Source organism: Euprymna scolopes, chromosome 16 (assembly GCF_053919585.1).
Source record: "Euprymna scolopes isolate OS-2025 chromosome 16, ASM5391958v1, whole genome shotgun sequence".
In the NCBI taxonomy this organism is placed as follows: domain Eukaryota; kingdom Metazoa; phylum Mollusca; class Cephalopoda; order Sepiida; family Sepiolidae; genus Euprymna; species Euprymna scolopes.
The window spans coordinates 105,017,836-105,040,826 of NC_136497.1; the positions used below are offsets into that span (position 1 = coordinate 105,017,836).

At 36.5% G+C, this 22,991-nt stretch overlaps 1 protein-coding gene across 1 annotated transcript in view; it reads left to right on the forward strand.

Moving 5' to 3' along the window:
- The window catches only part of LOC145296038 (peptidyl-prolyl cis-trans isomerase FKBP11-like), a 792,198-nt gene that overhangs the window by 130,639 nt on the left and 638,568 nt on the right, over positions 1-22,991 (forward strand). Inside the window, exon 2 of the mRNA XM_080142082.1 lies at positions 9,239-9,332. Within this exon, the coding sequence (XP_079998208.1) occupies positions 9,320-9,332 (13 nt within the window). The 5' untranslated portion in view covers positions 9,239-9,319. The remainder of the gene's footprint in view (positions 1-9,238; positions 9,333-22,991) is intronic.

Below are 22,991 nucleotides of genomic sequence, written 5' to 3' on the forward strand. Positions count from 1 at the left end.
ACGCAGAGAAGTGAAATTTGGTACACTGGAAGAGCATAACAAAGTGCATATTTCCATGATTTTTGTGGAATTTGAACAAATATTTTGAAAATTATGTTAATTTTCTATTTTCTTGTAATTTTAACTGTTATTGCAGGCCTCCCAAAATTCATAGAAAGGGTCAATTGACAGCTAGTGAAAAGAAATGTGTCGTTGCAGGCCTTGCAGAAGGTTTATCTCTCGTAGATCTAGCCAAGGAGCGTGGACGAGATCGAAAAACATTGTCTTTATTCGTTGAACATCCAAACATCAAACCAAGAAAGGACAAAAACACATGAAAGTCAGTTTCTGCTCATGATATTAGAAAAATTCTCCATCAACTTATCAAGCAGACTGGCAGCAACAGTGCTACTATATTTGACAAGTCTCGAATATCTTCCTTCTCCAGAAAGACACGCTGCAATGTCTTAAACGAAATTGCAAGAAGCATTAAGCCCATAGCAAGACCTGTTTTAAACCAAACTCATAAGGAAAAACGTTTGGCTTGGGCTCAGAAATGAATGAAAACCAGCTTTGAAAATGTTCTTTTTACCGATGAGGCCAGCGCAACCCTTGATGGACCAGATGGGTGGGCCAAAGTTTGGAGTCCTCTTGGATTCCCTACCCCTCATCGATTTCGTTGTCAACAAGTAGGTGTAGGTGTCATGTTTTGGGCTGGAATAATCTGCGATTAACTAATTGGACATTTTCGAGTGCCAGAAGGTGTCAAACTTACAAGCCATTTTTATATTTTATTTTTAGATGAGCATTTGTTACCATGGCTTTATGACCTTCCATTGATGCGTCACCACAAATTAATTTTTATGCATGACAATGCGCCATCCCACTCAGCCAAGGTTAAGTCATTAGGCATTAGTGGAGAAAATTTGATGACATGGCCACTTTGTTTTTTAGATATAAACCCAATTGAGCAGCTCTGGTCAATAATAAAAATGAAAGGTTATGAAGGAGGTGTTCAATTTTCGTCGAAGGATGAACTTTGGAAAAAGATTTTTTAAGTTATAGCATCAAATCACTTCAAATCCGTCGATTGACATCATCAGTTGACAAGAGGATATGCAAAGTGATTTTGAAGCATGGGAGTTATGTTGATAAATAAATAGTTCCTTAAATAAAATAATATGAAATTCGTTCTTGTTTTTGTTAATATTGTTACTGGATATGTTTTTTATTTCATATAAATAGAAATATGAAGTTAGAATATTTTGATACCGAAAATATTCATTTTAAAACACTTGCAATAAAGTGATACACACTTAAAATTACCAGAAAATAGAAAAAATAGCATAATTTTCAAATTATCTGTTAAAATTGCACAAAAATCAGTGAAATAAGGCATCTTGTTATGCTCTTCCAGTGTACGAAATTTCACGTCTCTCCGTTACATAGTAATTTCAAAATTAAAAAAAACTATTGACCTGCAATAAAGCGACACACAGGGTTTATACGCTGTGTTTAGGGTATAACTAGCTCACCAATCAGATTAATTATTATTGTATCCCATGGACAATTGTTTCCTTAGCCAATTGAAGGGCTTCTCACAAACAACAGTTCTGATGACTTTTACTTCCTCTTCTTTTGTTCTGTTTTTTTTTTATGTGTGTGATGCAGTGATGCACCCTTTTAGTGAATGTGTTGAATCAATAGATGCCCTTATTTTAACACTTGTTTACTTTTTTCTATTTCTATTTGTATGCTCAGGATTCACTCCTAAACAAATTAATTGATTATTATTAATTTTTGAACACAACTGTTAGGCATACGGGATTTGAATGTGGGTTATATTTTGTTTAGTTTTATTTAGAAAGATTAAATAGGGATAGAAAGCCTTCCAAGAATAATCACTCCACATAATTTAACAGCATTTTGACACTTAAAGAGAAGTTATGAGTTCGTTTTGAATGTAAAAATCAATTATTTTTTAACAGTTGCAATATTTGAAAAATGCTATTTACATATTTTAATTTTTTATATATATATTTTTGTATTTTAAAATATTTTTCTAATTAAAACTTGAAACGGGAAATGATTAATTATACTAAAACATGTCTAAACGAGCTGAATACATTTAACAATACTTTTGGGGGGTGTTATCGATTGTTTCACACTTTATTGGATTTGGGGCCTTAAAATAAACGAAACACATCAGAAACAACATTCAAGAATTCACTGAAATAAAAATAAAAATAAATGTTTTCTTATTGTTTTAGACTCATTTATTTATGGAGAATCCGTCCTCCCTGCCAATCTCAATATGTTTGACTATAAAATATTTAAAAATCCTTTTATGTTTCGTATTTTGTGCTCTTTTTTTTTATATTTCTTTTCCGTCAGCAAAACTTTAATTACAAATCTATAAATAGATTCTTCATTTTCTTTCCGAAAATTAAGATATTTTTGTTCTCTGTTCGATAATTTCAAGAAAACCTGCCAACCACGAACATTTTTCCATTTCCTCTTCCCCCCCTCCCACTTCTGTTTTGTTGTATTTATTTTCTCTGCGGCCTTCCCATTTCTTTTTTTATTCATATAAAATGTTGTGCTGCTCCAAAACAAGGTCGAGGGAAATAATTATTTAAAAATTTTTAATTGAAATGTTTTCTAATATTGCCAAGTTTCTGTTTGAAACTGAACCTTCCTTCTCTTCCTCAACCCCTCTTTTCTTCTCTTCCTTTGCCTTTTCCTTTCCAACCCACACATCCTCCTCTACTCACCTTCCACTTCATATCCTCACCTCACATCCCTCTCATCAAATACTGTCCACCACCCAATACCTCGGTACATCAGCAAGTGCTTTCGACCATTTTCTTATTAATAAAATAAAAATAAAATAAAAGACTTATCAACAACAATCCGTTTTTTTTTTTTGGCTATTTTTGCATTAAAAACAAAAAAGTATCATTATTCCACAAAGAACTTGTAATTTTGGTTTCTAAATAAAATTATTCTAACAAAAATAGTTGTTCTTCGTCGATTTCTATCTCAGATAATAGTTCCATTTACAAATTACTTGTTAAAACAAAGGATAAGTTTCAGTTTAACTCTACAAAAAAGTTTCATTTATTTTTCAATCAATAGCAGAACCAAAGAATAGTTTTTTGTATTATTTTTGTTAAATATTCTCGACCCCGTCCCCCACCTGTAAATATCTCGTATATTGATTTTTGTTTTTCTGAAAACGTATAAGATGTCTCGAAAAATTACTTATGTTACAAAATTGATTAGCTGTGTGATATCTTCCTGTGGTTTTCCTAGACTGCTGCAGCGGATGACAAAGGAGTTTTTTTGTTGTTCTTTCGTCGATTTCAATTACGTGCTCTCACTTTAATTTAACAACAAAATTTCAGTCAAAATGAAATATTTTCACAGAAATAATTTAACTGGGGGGGGATCATCATCAGATTAACGTCTATTTTACATGATACCAACAACAAAAATGTAGAAATTGCTTTTAGAAACCATGTTTTTTGTCTCTTTTTCCATCCTTATCACTTCTTGTTATATTTTCTCTACCGACTGAATCTGCTATCAACGTTTTTTCGTCGACTAATTAATAACGTCTAATCCATTCCTTCAAAGTGGCTAGAGCATCGAAGTTTCTTATTCTGCACACATCTCCTTATACTGCTCAGATTTAATATTTCTCTGAGATCACCAAATCTGCGTTTGTCTTTAAGATTCACATTGCACAACAATCATATTATCTTCGAATCATTTCCCTCCATGCAACACATATTCTCAACCCTACATGGCTGGATTTCACTTCGCATATATGCTTGATAACCTCTTCCCTTGGTTGACAGTGGTGCTGGCAGAAGTTGCCCGAACTTACTCCATCCACCCAACACTATCACGCGATACCAGTACGTGATGCCGTTATGTATATTCTTAAGACTTAACATTTCTCTCCTCCATTGTTTCAAATGTTTTATAATGTGATGGAATACCTGGGTACCAATAAACTCGACCTTGTACCATATCTTGGTTTCGTGGTGTGACCAGTAGATATCTTTTGCTATTAGTGAATAGTTCGAACAAATTAAACTCATTTACAGAGAATTTTCCTCGGAGGCTGTTCTGCTGCATTTGTTCAAATGTTGGGCATGTACGTTAATTGTTTATGGCTTTAGGCTTCCTCACTTGTGAAGGAATGCCGAGAGCTGACTTTCGATTTCATGTTATTAGATCTTAAGGTGTTTCCATAAATATTTTTTTTATCCAAATGCTGACAAAATGTATGTTGCCTGCTTTACAACATATCGATTGTTTTGAAATCTTGTACAAATTTTTTTTCTAAACGAAAATTCCTTGCTTTTATATTTAATTTTTGCCATCCTCGTTGTTCCATATCCCAGCCTCGATCATTTTTACTTCTTTTCTGCATGTTGCCAAATTGTGCGACCATTTCTGTGACCAACTTCACCTACAGGCGATAAGACAGTAAAATGATTTTGCAAAATATTTCCCTCCCAGTTGTACCTGGTTGGCTTTTCTTCAATTCTATTGGTCCACTTCCAGTACGAAGTACAGAGACTATTTTCAAATGTAATGATCTGAATGGGGAAACATTTTTGCTAAAAAAAGGGGGATAATAATAATGTCTAAAAACGCAGGGGGGGGGGTGTTAAGAATATTTTTGTACGAAGGCTATGTAAAACGTCTACACTTTTTATTTTTTTTTTAATTAGCTGTAACATTTGCTCACCAATTTACCTATCTCTTACTAAGTCTTTGTAAATTACTCTTACCTTCTCCCATTGTATGTTGCTTGGTGCCCACTCTTATTTTATACAGTACCTATTATTCTCACTTCTATCTCTCGCTAAACAAAAATGGAGAGTAAAGGGTGGTGCAAGGATTCATGTTGCCCTTTGCCAATCCTAAGACATGCAGACATTTTTAATAAGGTCACGTAGGAACAATTATACATTATTTGCCTTTTGTAAACTCTTAAAATATATCGCCGATAACACAATTTACAACTGCACATATCTACCCCCCTCTCTCTCTCTCTCCACCACATACACTGATCTCTTTTTGTTTATATCTAATTAATCAAATTATGCCAATATATTTTTTGTAGGGTAATATTTTTTGTGTTGTTTGTTCAAATAAGAAAAAATGTAGTTCAATAACAATTGCCATTTTGTAAGCAACATCGCAAAACAATTACTTTCGACATTTATCATTTCTTTCTTGTGGAAAGAAGCAGTAAAACAGAAGCATTATTTACTAGAAATTTTCACACAAGCGAAAATCAATGATTGTTCACTTGTGTTCCCTGGAATCTGAGTGGCAACCAGTTTCTCAAGATTTATACTATTCTATGTCTCTTTCAATAATCATTGCAAATAATTTTGCATTATTCCTTGTTTAATTGATTTCTCCCAGGCAAAAACACCAGTGTACTTCTGTGGAAGTTCAGCGGCAATAAACTTAGCCATTGTTCGAGTAATCTCAAGTGAAAGTTTTGTTAGATCTCTCCCTTCTTGGGTGGTTATGTGGGATGAGGTTATGTGGTGTTTAGAGTTGGTGGTGATTGGGGGGGTGTTATTTGTTGGATTTAGGGGGATTCTTAGGGGGAGGGGTAAGGGGGTGTGGAGTGTGGGGGAAGTTGGTTGAGGGGGTTTGGTTGAGTGTATGTTATGGTAGTTGTGGTGGGTGGTTGTATTGGATATATAGTTAGAGGGATTTAAGGTGGTGTTGTCTAAGGGATGTTTTAGAGAGGTGTATAGTTGCTAAGGAGGTGGGATTTGTAATGCCTACAGTTTATGGTGGTTTCCTGTTTTTTGTTTAGTAATTTGTCTCTGTCTTTGTTAGGCTTTAAAATTGGAGATAAGGAGTTTCTCGTTTAGGCAGAGGAGACATGGGGAGTTTAGGGATTTACATGTGCTAGATTTTCTAAGGATTTCCCATTTAATGGTTGGTGTAAGGTTATTTTGGGTTAAATGTAGATAGTGGGTAGTTAGTGAGGTTTTGTTAGGGTGGTTAGTGTTTGTGAAGGAGCATTTATGTACTCTGAATCTATCCCTAAATAAGGTGCCGGCCAGGCCAATATAATATTTTTTGTCGTTTGGGTTTTCTTTAGGTGCGATTGTGGCTTTATATACTACTTCTGTTTGTAGGCATTGTGCATTAAGTGGGCATTCCGATTTGTTGTTGAAGTTGCACTTGTTCTTGTTCGTGTTTTTTTGTATTTTCATCTTTGTTAAGTATTTTTCTGTTATGTTTTTTGATTATTTGTTCTAGGTTGTCCATACAACTGTAGCTGAGTTTAATTGCGTTTTTGTTGAAGATTTTGTGTAGTACGTGACTGGGTGGGAAGTGGTTGTTTATTTGTTGGAAGAATTTAGTGCCAAGTTTTGTTTTGACCATTGTATTGAAGGGGGGGGGTGAACCAAATTATTTTCCTAGTTCTACTTCTCTTGTTTGCGGTATTGGGTGGATTTGGTTTAATGTAATTGAAGGTAATGTTTGGGTGACCACTTTCCTTGAGTGCATTTTCATAAAAGGGCTTATGTTTGTTAAAAATTTCAAGTTTGGAGGAGTTGGTGCTAAGTCTTTTTTTCGATAGATGTGGGGATGTGTTTAATTATATGTTTTGGGTGGTTAAAACGAGAAATTCCTTATCTCCAATTTTAAAGACAAAGACACATTACTAAACAAAAGACAGGAAACCGCCATAAACTGTAGGCATTACAAATCCCACCTCCTTAGCAGCTATACACCTCTCTAAAACAGCCCTTAGACAACACTACCTTAAATCCCCCTAACTATATATCCAATACAACCACCCACCGCAACTACCATAACATACACTCAACCAAACCTCCTCAACCGACTCCCTCCATACCCCACACCCCACACCCCACACCACCTTACCCCCTCCCCCTAAGAATCCCCCTAAATCCAACAAATAACATATACCCCCAATCACCATGAACTCTAAACACCACATAACCTCATCCCATATAACCACCCAATAATCGGCATCAATTCCCCTTCCCCTAGCCAACCCCTCTCCCAACCCCAACACACCCTACATGCAACCTCCACGACTTAACACGGAAATTGTTTACATATAACTATGTGGATTTACACCTGCACAGGTAAGTGCACACAGAAATGTACAACCAACCGATGCCTCATGTGCATAGGCACACACCTTAGAGCATGACACCCCAATATAGCCTTCCGCCTAAACTGATCGATAATACCATAAAAAAATACCCCAACTTAGAACAATAACTACAGCACTCAATCCCCATATAAACCACCCCAAACTCCTCCCCAAAATCTATAAACATGGCTACCTAGGACCACTATCCCAGGCACGTGGGCGTTTATTAATGCGTATGTAGGTATATGTGGATGACACCCGTGCCCACACTTATGGCATATCACGCTATATACCCGTATATGTATGCGTGCACACATATCTGTGCTTGAGGGAGTGTGGGCATGTATCTTTGCAGATGTGTATAACGAGAGCATATGTGTGTGCATATGTGTATGTATGTATGCATGTATATCTGTGTACATGCATGCGTGTGGGAGTGTGCATCTATAGGTTATATTTCTATGCGGAGGAGTATGTCGGTGCGCACATGTGCACCCACATCTAACCAAAAAAAAAAACCCCACAAATGAAAATAAAATATTATGTATCTGACCCTGGGAATGAGTTTATGCTCATATCTATGTATAATCATGTCTACATCGAACGAAAGTATTGCGCCTATGTACCCACAAATGAACTTAGATTTAAATCTATCCAGACGAATATGTCTATACCAATAACTGTCTGTATAACTGGGTGTGCGTGTACATCCACATGGGCGTCCGTATGACACGGGGTACTGGTGTATAAGTGCACGTACCTGTGTATGTGTGTGTGGATGTGAAAGCATATGTGCCCGCTGCCTGCCGTCAGCATAGTGTATTAGCACGTGCGGCAGTGTGTATATATGTCGATGTATGTGTTCACGAGTATTGGTATCTGTATGTGTGCATGCACTTGCATGTATGTGTGGGGTGCAAGTATGCCTGAATCAATATGCGCATATGAGCCCATATAATCGCCTCCTTGGGGGCAGGGACGTCGATGTATGTATGTATCTGTATATGAGCGCATCCATGCCAATGCACGCGTACCCAATTTTATCACCTTAAAGAAAATTTGATGTAAGTGAGAGCAACGCGGGTGTCTACGCATGCAGGCGCACATGTGTGCATGTATTTGCATGCCAGGGCGGGGATGTATGTGTACATGTGACCGTTTCTTTTAAGTATATATGTGTGTAAGCGCGCATGTGTGTACCCAGCCAGCGACCGCTAACTAACCCCCTCCAAACAATTAACAACAAAATAAAAACTAAAAATAAATAAACCAAATCATAGCCCCCCCCCCGCCTCCATACATAAGTGAACACCCAACAAGTCAAGACATACTTACCAAGAAATCATCTCACATAGGAGAAGCATAAAAACTTTAAAATTAAGACTCGAATTTTAAAGTAACCCCCCTCCTCCCACCCCCACATATTCCCCTTCCCCTCCATGTATCCCTATGCCCTCAGCCACACCAGAAATAAACTTCCCAGACCCTCCCCCACAAGTTCCTTAAACCCCAAAACTAAAACATTATCGACATACCAAGCGCCCCCCACCTTCCCCCCTTGTTCCCTTCCTCTATTTCTTCCGCCCTCCTCGCGCCCCCCGACCTGACCTTATTCACTCTTTCACTCTCTCATCCCAAAATAGCAAACATTTCTGTAAAAGTCTGAGGAAGTTACAGACGGCTAAAAAAACGGCCAAGTAGCTGAAACAATAATGTAACTTAACAGAAAGATACGGTAATAAAAAATAAAACGCATATTTGCTCTACAACAGTATTGAGCACTTTCTTCAGTTTTTATTAATAACCATTTCCACTATATATATATATATATATATATATATATATATATATATATATATATATATTGTTTCATTTATTTTTTCCGTTACCAAATTCATTGTTTGCCATATAATCAAGTTTATTAAATTAAATATTTTCATTCTTTTTTCTAAACGATAGAATAAGTTTTACATTTTATCTTTTTTTATTTTGTAATTTCAAGCAAGATTTTCATTTATTTTTATTTTATAGTAAAATTGCTTTTATTGATTGTAAAATATTTCCGTTTGCTTTCCACAGGGTTACTTTGAGAATGGAGATATATTTGACAGCTCAATCAAACAAAATAAGAATCCAGTTGAATTCATATTGGGGGAATCAATGGTAATTCAAGGTAAGAAACTTTTTTTTCATTTGTTATTAACTTGCATTTGAATTTCAGTGATTTATCACACTATTAAGCGTAGACAGTCTGAAAGTTTTCTGTTTCAAAATCAGTATAGTTTTAGAAATTAAAGTAAAAATGGAACAGAAATGAAAATACGATTTCAATTCTTGGTAATAATTTTGATCACACTATATTTATGAGATTCATGATCAAAATAATCATTAATGCTGCAATATTTAGATGCGAGAGTGTTAAGGTAAAAACGATATGTTCTACATAAGATTAAAGTAAGCAGTGCGTTGGAAAATTCAATTAGATGTGAAATGTCTACAGTTAGGTCTACATGTCAGTTGTGTTTATATAGCCATAAGCACAAAATAGTTAAAGATATATATTGAATACACTTAGAAAATATTCCTACTTTTTTGAACCAGGAAAGAAAGTTTTGGGACAACCGCCTGATTAAAGAATTGGCATAGGATAATTCTAAAATTATCATCTCACTCTGGGGAGACTACAGACACTGGAGGACCAGTTCCGTAAGAAGGTACCATTTAATCTGTCTGTTAACCAACCCAACCTGCTAAATTCTGTTGTTTTTTTTTTCATATTTAAAGGTTTCGGTTGTATATGTGGCGTTTATATGTATAATAACACACATATTGATAACCCAGCTTATATTTGTTGTCTCAACAAATACAAGCTGAAGCAGATGGTTAATTCAATGGAAAATTTATTGGTTCAGACAGTAAACCAGATAGAGAGAGAGAGAGAGAGAGAGAGAGAGTGATTTTAAAGCGTCAGAGCTAAAATGAGGCGGGACAAATAGACGGATTGCACACACACATTATTTAATTAACATGATACCCCCAATCTCATTGTTTTTTGATGGACAGTAACTTTTTATGTCTGCATTGCTTGCATGTCTGGCTAGAAAGAGAAAGAATTCCACTTCTCCAGAAATCATGTTGTCACATCACTTCCATTTGATAAGGTCAATTTTTAACCCCAATCAATTACTCATTCTTTCATACAAACTTGCAGCTTTTGTTATGTAAGATTTGAACGAGGCACATGTGTTGCATACATAAACTCACAAATGATTTGATGCATTTCAGGCGCATTTTCACCATTGCAGAGAATAAGAGTATTTTGTGATCATGGTCATCCAATATTACGTTGATAATAACTGTGATTTACTGACTGTTGGTGTGAAGCGTTACTGGCTGGTTAGTCCTTCCTCTGCAAGTAAGACAGACATTACAGATGTCATAAAAGATAATAAAACCTATACTTTATAGATGATCGAATTTGTACAAAGTTTGGTGTTGATCTGTTCAGTTGTGAAGACAGAGAGAAATAACCTTTGAAACAAGTTTTATCCCCCCTCTTTTCTCTCCCTCTCCTCTCTCTCTCTATCTCTCTCTCTCTCTTTATTATGTGTCCTTGAAAATAAACAAAACCAAAACTAATGAATATTTCTAAACAACTGTTTGTATTTCGTTTAAAATGGTTTACACAATAAGGACATATATCTATTTTGAAATTAACAAAATTTCTATGAATTTTAATTTTCAACTCATAATCTGCGGACTACTGCAGTGTAATTTTTCAGAAATTAAGAACCTCTACATTTCCGGTGGCTAACACATGATTTCTCTATGCGATACATATCATAATTATCATATTGTTGAGTTTAAATTTTGTTTGATTGTAAAACATCAAAAAATAATTAAAATATAAAATACAAATCAATAAAATAAAATTCGATTTTTAATGCAGAATTTCATTCTTTAGAATTAGTGATAAAAAAACGAATGCAGGAAAATAGAAATTATATGAAATAAGAAGCAAAACGTGTGAATAACAATTACTTTTATTTCAAAACGTGTGTGATTCGCTTTACAATAATTACTCTTCCTAGTATGTATGTATGCGAGCGTGCATGTATGCATGTATGCATGCGTGTGTGAATGTGAGTGTATGCATTTATGTATGTATGTATGCATGTATGCATCTATGTATGTATGTATGCATGTATGTATGCAAAATTAAATAAAACAAACAAATGATGGTCTGATCTCTCCAGGAAGATACAGACTGCCTACGATTATAAAGATGTCAAGACATTTTACACTTTGCATCATCTTCAACTACACCACTCCACCACTACACCAGGATGGGAGTGCCTTGCTGAAAACCTCAGATGGAATTATGCATCGATGGCATGAACACTTTCGTGATCTTTTTCATAAGCCATCCAATGTTGATGTTGCTGCAATAGAGAAGTATAAACTTTTTGTTCCTTTTGTCTGAAACTTGATGCCGAACCGACTCTCGTGGGAACAGTCGACTGCATTAAACAGATAAACTCGAACAAAGCCCCTGCATTGGATGGCATTCCTGTTGAGCTGCTGAAACATGGTGGTGTCAATCTACATCGGGCGGTCCACTCTTTTATACTGCTAGTATCGCAGGGTAATTCGGTTGCCCAAGATTGGATAGATGCCATCCTGATTATGTTTACAAAGGAACGAGTGCAAGGTCTGATTATTGAAATTATCGAGGTATATCGCTGCTGGCTGCGGTAAGAAAGGTATTTGCACGGTTCTTGCTAAACCGATTGGAGAAGTACATCTGTCCTGATATCCTTCCAGAATCCCAGTCTGGTTTTAGAGGTGGACGAGGAACCATGGATATGGTGTTTTCTGCTAGACATCTTTTAGAAAAATGTATTGAGCAGCGTATGCCTCTTTGCCAGGGGTTTGTGGACTTAGCCAAGGCTTTGTTAGGGAGTTGTATGCTGATGATGCTGATCTGATCTGATTCTGATGAGAGTCAGTAAGAGGCATCAAACGCATTTGGAAGGTTACAAGATAGAGTCTGATCTGATGTTGATCTACCACTGACAACTAAAATGTCATCAAACCTGTGTCATCCCTACTCTATGCCTCTGAAACATAGATCTTGTACCGGTCACATGTAAAATTTCTCGAGAGGTTCCATCAGCACTGTCTTAGACACATTCTTGGTTTAAAGTGGGATAGCTTTGTCCCTGATACATATGCCTTAAATAAGGCCAGAACAACCAGTATTGCTACCATTGTTATTAAGAACCAGATGCGTTGGGCGGTTCATCTTGTCCAGCTTGATGACTATCGACTCCAAAAACAGTTGTTCTATGGTGAGCTCTTGCTTGGCAAAAGACCCCCGCACAAGACCAAAAACCGTTTTCGTGATAGCATCAAGAAGAGTCTGGTGAGCTTTCATGTTCTTGTTGATAGTTGGGAGTCCCTAGCGTATGATCGCAAGCAGTGGAGGCCATTGATATACAGGGAAACAGAACACTTTGAAGCAGCCAAGATAGACCAAGAGAAGCTCAAGAGAGCGTGTAGGAAACGCCAAACCTTGCGCCCAATCATGGAGATCTTTGGATCTGTAAGGTGTTTGATCGGCTCTGTTGTCTAAGGCAGGTTTTGTTAATCACATGATACATGTTCCGTTGCTATTAGTTTCATCCAAACCAATGAACGTTTTCAGTGTCATGTCTGCTAGAGGGTGTGCAAGTCGCTGGCAGGACTGAAAATTCATCTTTGGGCACATGGATTTTCAGTGACTGAGAGAGTGGCACTCGTCTGACAAGGCGTCGCAATTATCATGCAAAATTGATCCAAATGAATATTTACTAAAGTTACTTTGCGACTAACAAAGCTCTAAAGAAACTGACTTTAATAAACATTCCTCTGGATCAGTTTTACATACGTACATACATGCATGCACATATTCATATATACATGCATACATACATGCATACATACATGCATACATACATACATGATAATGATTGCTACTTCTTGACAGAAGTTTGCCATCTCCTCAAGTGTTGTACGTTGGTGTGCATGTAAGTGACTTTTAATCTAGCTTTAAGCCTAATGAAGTACACATATGTGATATAATAACTTTTCTTTCTCGTGAAATCTGTCTTCGTTGGATTAATTTGTTTATTCATTTTTAAAATTGCATAAATACATACATGATGGCAGCAAACTCGTTTTCGAACATTGCCATTACTTGATATAGAAAAAAAAGATATACAGAAACACGAAAACAAATCAGTGTTGGCCACACGAAGGTGGCTTTTAAGCCCTGCCAAACTGTGGCATTCCTTGGCACACATTGTGAAGACATGTGTGCCACTAGCAGCACGTTCTTGATGGCCACTTCTATGAATAATCAAATGCCGCTTCAAACCACCTGCTGTTTTGTACGTCCGCCCGCAGTTTACACAGGTTAGATCTGGCAACACAAGACTGCTTTGTGGCCTACTGCACGATCCAAAGCAAAACTCTCCCAGGTTCTTTCATCCATCTCACATTTCTTTAAGGTGGACCTCAAACAATCCTTGAATCTCATTTTAAGCTTTTGAGCCAGACGTCTTCCCATACACACATGAATACATGCATACATTCATACACACACGTGCATACATACATACATACATACATACATACATACATACATACATACATACATACATACATACATAAATACACACGTGTATACATATTGTGATAAATTTATAAAAAATATATCATTGATTTTTAAACTGAGAGAATATATATTTTCCCAATATTTTATTTACTTTATTATTTTGCGCCTAAAATGGTCCATTCTCGTCTGCTTATTCGCATTTTGTAAACAAAACAGACAAAAGGGGAGGAGGAGGCCTGTAAGCAGGAGGAGACAAAAGGGCACACCTCACACTCCAGACCAATTTGGCGCCCCAGCTTATCCACTGCTCCTTTCACTCTCCCTTTCCGGATATCACGTTTCAGCCGCTCATACTGGGTTTGATCTGCCTCAAACTTGCCTACACCTCCCCGCAAGGTCCTTCTCCACTCCCCACGATCCAAAGCAAGACTCTCCCATGTTCTTTTATCCATCTCACATTTTTTAAGGTGAACCTCAAACAATCTTTGAATCTCATTTTAGGCTTTTGAGCAAGACGTCTTTCCTCGGCAAGCTCGCCATAATGGAGTTGTTTCAGGAGTCGACTGTCTAACATCCTCACCACATGTCCACTTCATCTCAGTCTATGTTTGATAATGTGAGCTTCAATGCTTAGACATACATACATACATACATACATACTTGGAAAACTAACTATTGTAAAGAGAATAACTTCATACATGGATGTTTTTCTAGTCATTTCTCTGATGAATCATTGTTCTTGAAAATTCGAAATATGTTTGAACATCTTGAATCTGCTTTTCTATTATCTATTTATAAATGCTTTGGAATTATATTATAGTATCTATTTATCTTAGTGGCAGCTGTTTGGTGGTCTGGCTTAACAAATGGAGTAAAAGGTAAATTTTTGGCTGGGTTTGAATCCTCGACTGGTAGGAATTGTCATCCTACACTGATGATTGCGTAAGCATAGAACACTAGTGTCTGTAGTTATAAAAGAGTAATAATAATAATAATAATAATAATAATAATAATAATAATAATAATGCTACCATATATCTAATGTAACGTCTGTTCAACGAATCATTTAGATGCGCAATGTCGAACAGGATCAGCTTTTCTAAACAATCGTAATAGAATCTATTAACGCAAAGTCAAAGGATATCAGATTACATTGTGATATCGTAATAGACTTTCACTTCTTTCTCTATTTCTCTATCGCAATTTTTTCCCTTTTCTCTTTCTCTTCTTTTCCCTTTCTTTTAATCATTCACATTATTCAATTTTTCTTACCACATTTCACCACTCACCCTTTATTTATATTATTCGCTCTACCTCCCACCAAAATTCGCAGAGTTTTCATAGCAGGTCGAAACGCAATCTTTCAATTACATTATTAATCTAAAGATGTATTTTGAAGAAAAAGAAAATAGTGCAGAAAGAAAGTTTCGTTATGAAGTCAATTCCAAGTTCGAGTTCGTATTTGTATCACTTTTGACTCCCCGCGTGTGACGAAAATTCATTTCCATTTTCACGTTTCCTCGGGACAAGTAAATTATGGATGACCCACAACAGCCAAAGTATATTCCATCATAATAAACCATTATTCGCATGCAACACTCTTCTACTTCTCTATATTGTAAGACGTCGATATTTGCCTCACAGCACGATGAAACGAGGAAACCAATTGCAAATTATTATCTTGAATGTTTCAAGAAAGTATTGATTCGATATTCTTAGAGAAGAACAAAGTGCTCGCAAAATGAGGTGCGGTTGTCTTGATTTCCTCGGGGGTGAGGACGTGTGCCACTGCAGTGGCTGGGTGGTGCGGTGTACCAATTTGTGAGAACTGAAAACATTGGAGATGTACAATTCTCCAATAATGTGTTCAGGTGGGGTAATGCTTAGGAGTGGTAGTATCATATTCATCATTTACTACACCATAACACGACTAATACGTCCATCCTGTCTGTTTCCTTACAGATACCATTGGATGAAAAAACGTGGAAAATGATTGGTATTTTATTATAATGTTTGATAGTTTTTTCAGAATATATTCGCTAGCTAACGTACTACATTTCAAGCTCTAAATAGATAGGATGAATTGTTGGAATGTCATTAGTCAGTTATTATAATTAAAATCAGTTAATCTGAAACTATAGTCAATTATAATCAATTAATCTTAAACTATATTTAATTAAAATCTGTTCCAATTAAAATATGTGATGCAGTTAACGCGATTCGAATGCAATTACTGATTCTTTAAAATTTCTAAATATTTAATTCGAGATTCTTTAATTTTATTAAATTTTCAAAGTACTGCAAAACTCCGTGTTATATTCGCATATATATTTTTGCAAACATAAAAACATACTTACACGAGTAGAACTTTCTAAATATTTTTTCGCAAATGCTTTTCTTGTAATTGATTGAAAATTGTGATTTATTTTAGTTTTGAAATAAATATGCCAAATTGATTTGATTTTTTTCATAATCAATTGAAAATAGTTGACGATTGGTATGCGAAATAAGAAACAGGTGTTGGAACAGACTAGTTAACAAAGCTATCTCTCCATAAATGAGTTTCTTAGAATAATGTTATTTAGAAAAGGATTCGATCATGACGAGGGAGGAAGAGGCTTTTTTAACTGCTTTATGCTATCAACGAATAGTCATTTTTATCCTAATTTTAAATGTTTGGTTGGTTATTTCAATATAACAGATTTGATCGATTATATCATCTTTTATGTAAATTTCTACCAATCATTCTCTACATGGTAATTGATGTATGATTGTTTTATTCTTGGGAATCGAATTCAATTAATTTGATTTACTGTAAAAAGAAACAACAACAGATAATATTAATAGTAATACCACTACTAATAAAGGTAATTTTGTTGACTAACACCTTTAGCTAAATAACTCCCCAAAAAGAAATTCTACATTTTCTTATGAAAATATCGGTGCTTGTTTTCTTTTGTTCTTGTGTCCATTCGCAATCATAACTTTTTGTTTTGAAAGAAAATAAGGTATTATTAGAGCTCTGCACCTTCTGCCAATTCACCCAAAAAGAAAAAAATGCGAGAATTGAATGTAACGACAATCGAAGCTGCTGTATTGCTTTTAAAATGTGTCCTTTCTAAGGTGTGACAGATTGGCCCTTTTAGGCCAAATTTGTCTTTTTTACGCTCTATACAAAAAAAAATATATATATATACATATATATATATCGCGGCCAAAAACATTTCCTGCAAGAACTTAAAAAAGGCCAATCTGTAAAACCTTAGAAAAGCCAAATTTTAAAAGCAATACAGCGGCTTCGATTACCGTACATTTAATCGAATAAAAATGATAAAAAAATTTTTCGGGCTTTCTTTCAGCCGTAGGGTCTAATAATGTGTTTTATATAAAAATAAATAGTTTTTATAATTTTTTGTCTGTCAAATAATTTACGCCACTAAACTACACATTTACCAATAAACCTATGCATCTTAGAAAAAAAAAATGAAAATACCGATGCAGACAATCTCATATTGTCAGGAAAAGAAAGTGCTGTCCCAAAAAATGAGGTGCAACAATTGTAAACACAAATGTTTACTTAAAAAAAGATTGTGTGTTAAGGACGGTTTCTCCTGGAGAAATGGACAACCGAAAAAATAAAAAAAATCTCAAGTTTTCTTGAAAAAAGAAATTTCATTTCTGTGGAAGCCCCCCCCCCAAAAAAAAAACTTGACTGAACAAAAAGTCTTAAAAAAAAAAAAAGAAAAAAGGGTTACAAAAAGTCTTAAAAAAAAGGTTACAAAAGAAAATAAAAAACTTGTAATTACGCCTAACAATTTTACGGTTAAAAATTTTGGTGCTAGTGCACGTACTGATCCGCGCTATTTTTAAAATAGTTTTTCCAAGTTTAATTAAAGTTTTATGATATGTTTTTTATTCACTTGTAAGGTTAAAGTATAGAAAACATCCTCCCCTTCCCATGTTAAGAATGGCTTTTTAAATAATAACGTTATTATTTCAGCACGGATCAATAAATGCACTAGTACCAAAATTTTTTTCTTGAAGAAAAAGAAACTTTCTGTTAAATATTTTGCGGTCCTGGATATGACCTAAAACTATATCCGATGGTGAGACCCCAGCTTGGGGAGTGTCGAGACCCCAGCTTTGGGGAGTGTCGAGCAACCCCTTAATTGCCATTACTCCCAGGTTCACTCTGACCCGGAGTGGTAGTACCTGTTAGGGTCACAACTATGGGTTAAATAGCAACTGACTTGAAAGCAAAAATAAAACTTCTATTAAAAAATTTTCTTCCGAATCACTGGATTCGGCATTAAATAGCCTGAAAAGGGTTGATATGCCGTAAAACAAAAAACAACCAACATAAATATTTTGCAAAAAAAAAAAAAAAAAAAATGAAAATAAAATAAAATAAATACTAAAATAAAATAAACATATTTTCAGTTTTTGTTATTTTTTATTATTTGAATTTGTATTTTTTTTTTTTTTGGTTTGTCTGTTTTTTAATAAGTCTGCGTCTGTTACAACGCTCGGCTTAAACCGATGACTGCTGGTCTCGCCCGATCCATATTTGACGAAAATTTGGGTCAAATTATGCAAGAGTACCAAAATAATTAATGTAAAATTTGTTTTACTTCATTATTCTTAACATCCCAACACTCTTACCTCAAATTCCATAAAATCTGACTGAATAATAACTATAATCATTAGATTTCTCTTAAAACCTTATACTGAAATGCCTCTAATATTGTTTTGTTTTGTTATCAATGAAAGAGTAACATTTTTTCCGTTTATGAAAGTCCAGCATAAATGCTGACCCAATGGTACTATTAGTAAAATCTCTAATATATAAAGTTATATATAAATTATTATATAAATTAATATATAAATTAATATCTCCAGTTTTATTCAGAAAAATGTGTTTGATCTTGGTATAGAGCTGTGTTTCAATTGAATCCTGAAAAAATAAGAGGGCAGAAGCAGCACAAATGGCATATACATTACATGACTGAAAAAGCAGGTAAAAGTTGAGCAGTAACATTCAGTTGCAGTTCGCTTGAAATGTGCTGCTCTTAGAAAACGTTACATTTTGTTCAATACTAAAAAGTGTTACTTGTTCGATTAGCTACTAAGGCCCAGTTAGATGGCATGAATCCAAATAAATCTAATTAATTTTTTCAAATATACATTTGCCGAAAAATCCCATATTAGTTTTTTTTTCATTATTTCTCTTTTTCTCCGTCTCTTTTTTTCCGTTTTTTTTTCTCTATATAAAGTAAATGGTATAAAGATTTGTGGCGATCTCCCATATTGTTTATAATGGAGCATTCTAATCTTCTGTTTTTAGTCGCGTGCAAGCGACTCTATAAGTCACTCCGTCGGTCGGTCTGTCCGTAAACTTTTGTGCTTGGCCTTTTTGGTTAATATCAAAGGTCTGTTGTAATACATCCTGTTATTAGCTTTTTAAGCTTTTCTTGGCTTTTTGGCCAAGATCAAAGTGTAATATCTGTTCTCATCCTTTACCGACTGGCCGTACTTCCCCTGCCTGCACAACACCTAAAAGCTCTTGTCGAACTCTTGTCCTCGCTCCTTTGGGACAGAGGAAGACACTGGGTGAGCAGACAGGTCTGTATTCAACGTCCGTGTGAGGGAGGCTTGGGAATGCCGGACTTGAAGTGTCATCGAGATGCTGAGAGGCTGGCCTTCCTGAGCCACTATATACAGGATGACCAACCGTGGCACCCCGTGGTTACTGCCGCCTTACCTGACCTCGTTCTCGACCCTTCCATCGAGAGCCGTCGCAGGCCGCGGGGAGAATCTGCCTACATGAAAGAGTGCCAAGCTGCGTTAAAACGACTACCAAGGTCCAGTGACCTTGTGACTGCTACCCGTAGGGAACTCCACAGGGATCTAGTGAAGGGGGCCGCTGACGACCCGTTATGCGCGCGTTTGGGGTGGCAGCAGAGTGAGATCCGCGTGGAGCTGGGCGCCAGGTTCGAGTCATCTGAACAATTTGGAGTTCTCTCTGACCTGGCGATTGGCCCGAAATGCACTTCCACTCAACAACATACAATGCAGTTCCGGGTTTTTGGAGTCGCCTGATTGTCCCCGTTGTGGGACAACGGCCGTAGAAACTACGGATCACGCTTTCTTCGATTGCCGCGAAGTCCGCCAGTACTGGTCGTATGTCAGCGGAGTGACAGCTCGCATCGATCCTGAGCATCCTCGCCCAATTACTGTATCCAATGTTGTGGACAACGTGAGGCCGCCGTGGGACCGGGAAAGACAAATGGTCTACGTTACGATCCTGGCTGTGGCGAGAATGGTTATTTGGACGTCGCGTCTGCAAGGTTGCCGGGGGGTGTTGTCTTTTTCTGATCAAGATCTGATCGCGTTCTTTAAACACCAACTACGGGTGAAGATCAGATGTGATAGAAGAAGGCTGCATCGCGCGGCATTTGACAGAAGATGGATACATGTGGCAAGTCTGTGTGTACGAAGAGGAGCCAAATTTGAATACGTGTTCCCCGCCTAGGTGTGGAACGCGCAGTTCTGTAAAGTAAAATTAAACAAGTAGTCTCTCAGCTAGCTGAGTGTGTGTTCCATCCCTCCCCGATTAGGAAGCCTCCAAGATCCCCATCCCCTCTTACCTGCAATTTTTGTTTTCACCCCTTCCTCTAAATTTTACCCATCTTGGAGAAAAAGAAATACAAACTAACCTCCATCCCTTACCCACAAAAATTTTCTTTTCTCCTTTCACCCCCATCTAGAGGGCATCCGCACCTAGAGACTGACCCGCAGAAGCGAGGTTCCTTTTACAAACCTAGTGGAACGGGCAGTCTATCAACTAGACGGGGTTGGGAGGGTCCTACTAATCACCTTTTGTTTTTTCTTCCCCCGCTATCGACACAAATGAATTATTGTTACCATTTTATTGTTATCTTTTTTGTTTTTACACGTCAATAAAAAATGTTTTAAAAATTGGGAGTTACTAGGACGTCCCCCAATATGAAAGGGTGAATGCGTTATTATGGTGAAAGAAGATACTAGCTGGGAGAAACTTTTGACTTTGTTTAGTTCTGGAGTGACAAGGATGACCAACGATCCCCAAAATCCCCCCTTTTGAGTTGGCCATGTGCCTAAGTTTTTTGTTCATCGTTGATTTTTTCTGTATTTTTTTAACATGAATAAAAGATTTAATATCTCAAAGTGTAATATCTGTTCCGGCAGATACTGCAAGCAAAGACCCTATGTGGGGGCGACCCCACAAATAAGACCTTAGTCAATGTAGGGGAAACACTTCATACCAATTGTCACTATCCAGCTCCCCTACTCCCCAGGGAGTTGGTCCCCATTTCCCCTTCACTCCTCACATTAAAAATCGGCCTTGTGCTTAATTTGCTCGGTGGGGGAGCAAATAAATACCACCACACATATCAGACCTTGGTCAATGTATGGGCAACCCTTCATACCAATTGTCACTATCCAGCTCCCATTTCCCACCTATCGGGAGCTGGTCCCCTTTTCCCTCCCCCTCCCTCTCTCTCCACATTAAAAAACGGCCTTGTGCCTAATTTGCTCAGTGGGGAAGCAAATAAATACAATCTGTTTCGGCAGATACTGCAAGCAAAGACCATATGTTGGGGCAACCCCACATATAAGACCTTGGTAAATGTAGAGGCAACCCTTTATACCAATTGTCACTATCCAGCTCCCCTACTCCCCGGGGAGTTGGTCCCCATTTCCCCTTCGCGCCTCACATTAAAAATCGGCCTTGTGCCTAATTTGCTCGATAGGGGACCAAATAAATACAGCTTTTCTTGATCTTTTGACCAAGATCAAAGTGTAGTATCTTTTCTTACTACATGCTGTACTTATATTTGTAACTTTGTGATATAAAGTGGGGGATCACTTTTCTGTATTAATTTAATGTAAAATTATCATCCACTTTACAACCAGTCAGTCTCAAAGCGGTTTAAGTCATTCTCCAGATCATTCAAGTTGTTTTTGAAGGATTCCAGTTATTTTTTAAGCATTCAAGTCATTCCTAAGGTCATTCAATTCATCCTTAAGTTCATTAAAGTCATTCTAAGTCATTTACCTTTTATTTATTTAAGTCATTTCAGCCCATTTTTTGGTCATTTTAGTTTATCTTTAAGAATTTCATGTCAATCCTACATTCACACATTCATTCATTACACCAGAGCACGCGACTAATGGCTATCGGCCTTGTTTTTTCTCCTAATAAACAAAGAGGGGTGAAAGTTGTATAAGATAAGAGTGAGTATGTGTGTGTGTGTGTGTGTTGGGGGTCAAACAACAGAGAAATAACGAGCAATAATAGATTTTAACTTAGGGTTGCATGACTTGGTAGATAAATTGCAAATTGCGGCGAATAAAACAATTAAAATGGGTTTTTTCTTCAAAATCCCAAAACAAAAGAATGTTTTAACATGTATGTCGTGTACTTAAAATATATAGGAAAGAAGCCTTAAGGAAATAATCATTAATTAACGCAGATTTTGTAGTAGTAGTAGTAGTAGTAGTAGTAGTAGTAGTGGTAAGAATAAGAATTTGTGTATATATTGTAGTAATTTTTACTTCCCAGAACTCGATGTGGAGGAATGAAGAGATGGAGTTCTGTGTGGCGGTCGTCCAAGCAAGAAATCATTAACTGCTTGATATACTGACTTTATAGTGTTGATTTGTTGTTCACCCTTGTGTATTGGATATGGCAACATGCACACGATCACTTAAGATATTATAAAAACACCCCAATAGCCGATCGTTAGTTTATTAGTTTTAGTTCTTTCGTTTCTGACGGTTCTTTTAGTTCTGACGGTTCTTTTTTAAGTGCCGTTTTCTGTTTAGAGAGTTTGTTAGTGATCGTGAATACTGAAGCGATCACCCGTGTTACCAAATATAAACGGAAACTACATTTTTATTACCATTACAAGGACGAGTTGCCATTGTGGCCGATGAGGCAGTTACTCTCGGATAATTTTACCCAGAAAGTTGAAGGAGTCCCCACACAAGGAAAGGATTTCATTTTTTTTCACTTCACGTCGAGTTCGAGCTTTAATACTTCGAGTTGCCTAAACCTTCCACCTCCCCCTCCACATTTCCTCGACTAAAAACAAGACAATATATAGATGTGTGTGTGTGTGTGTGTTTTAA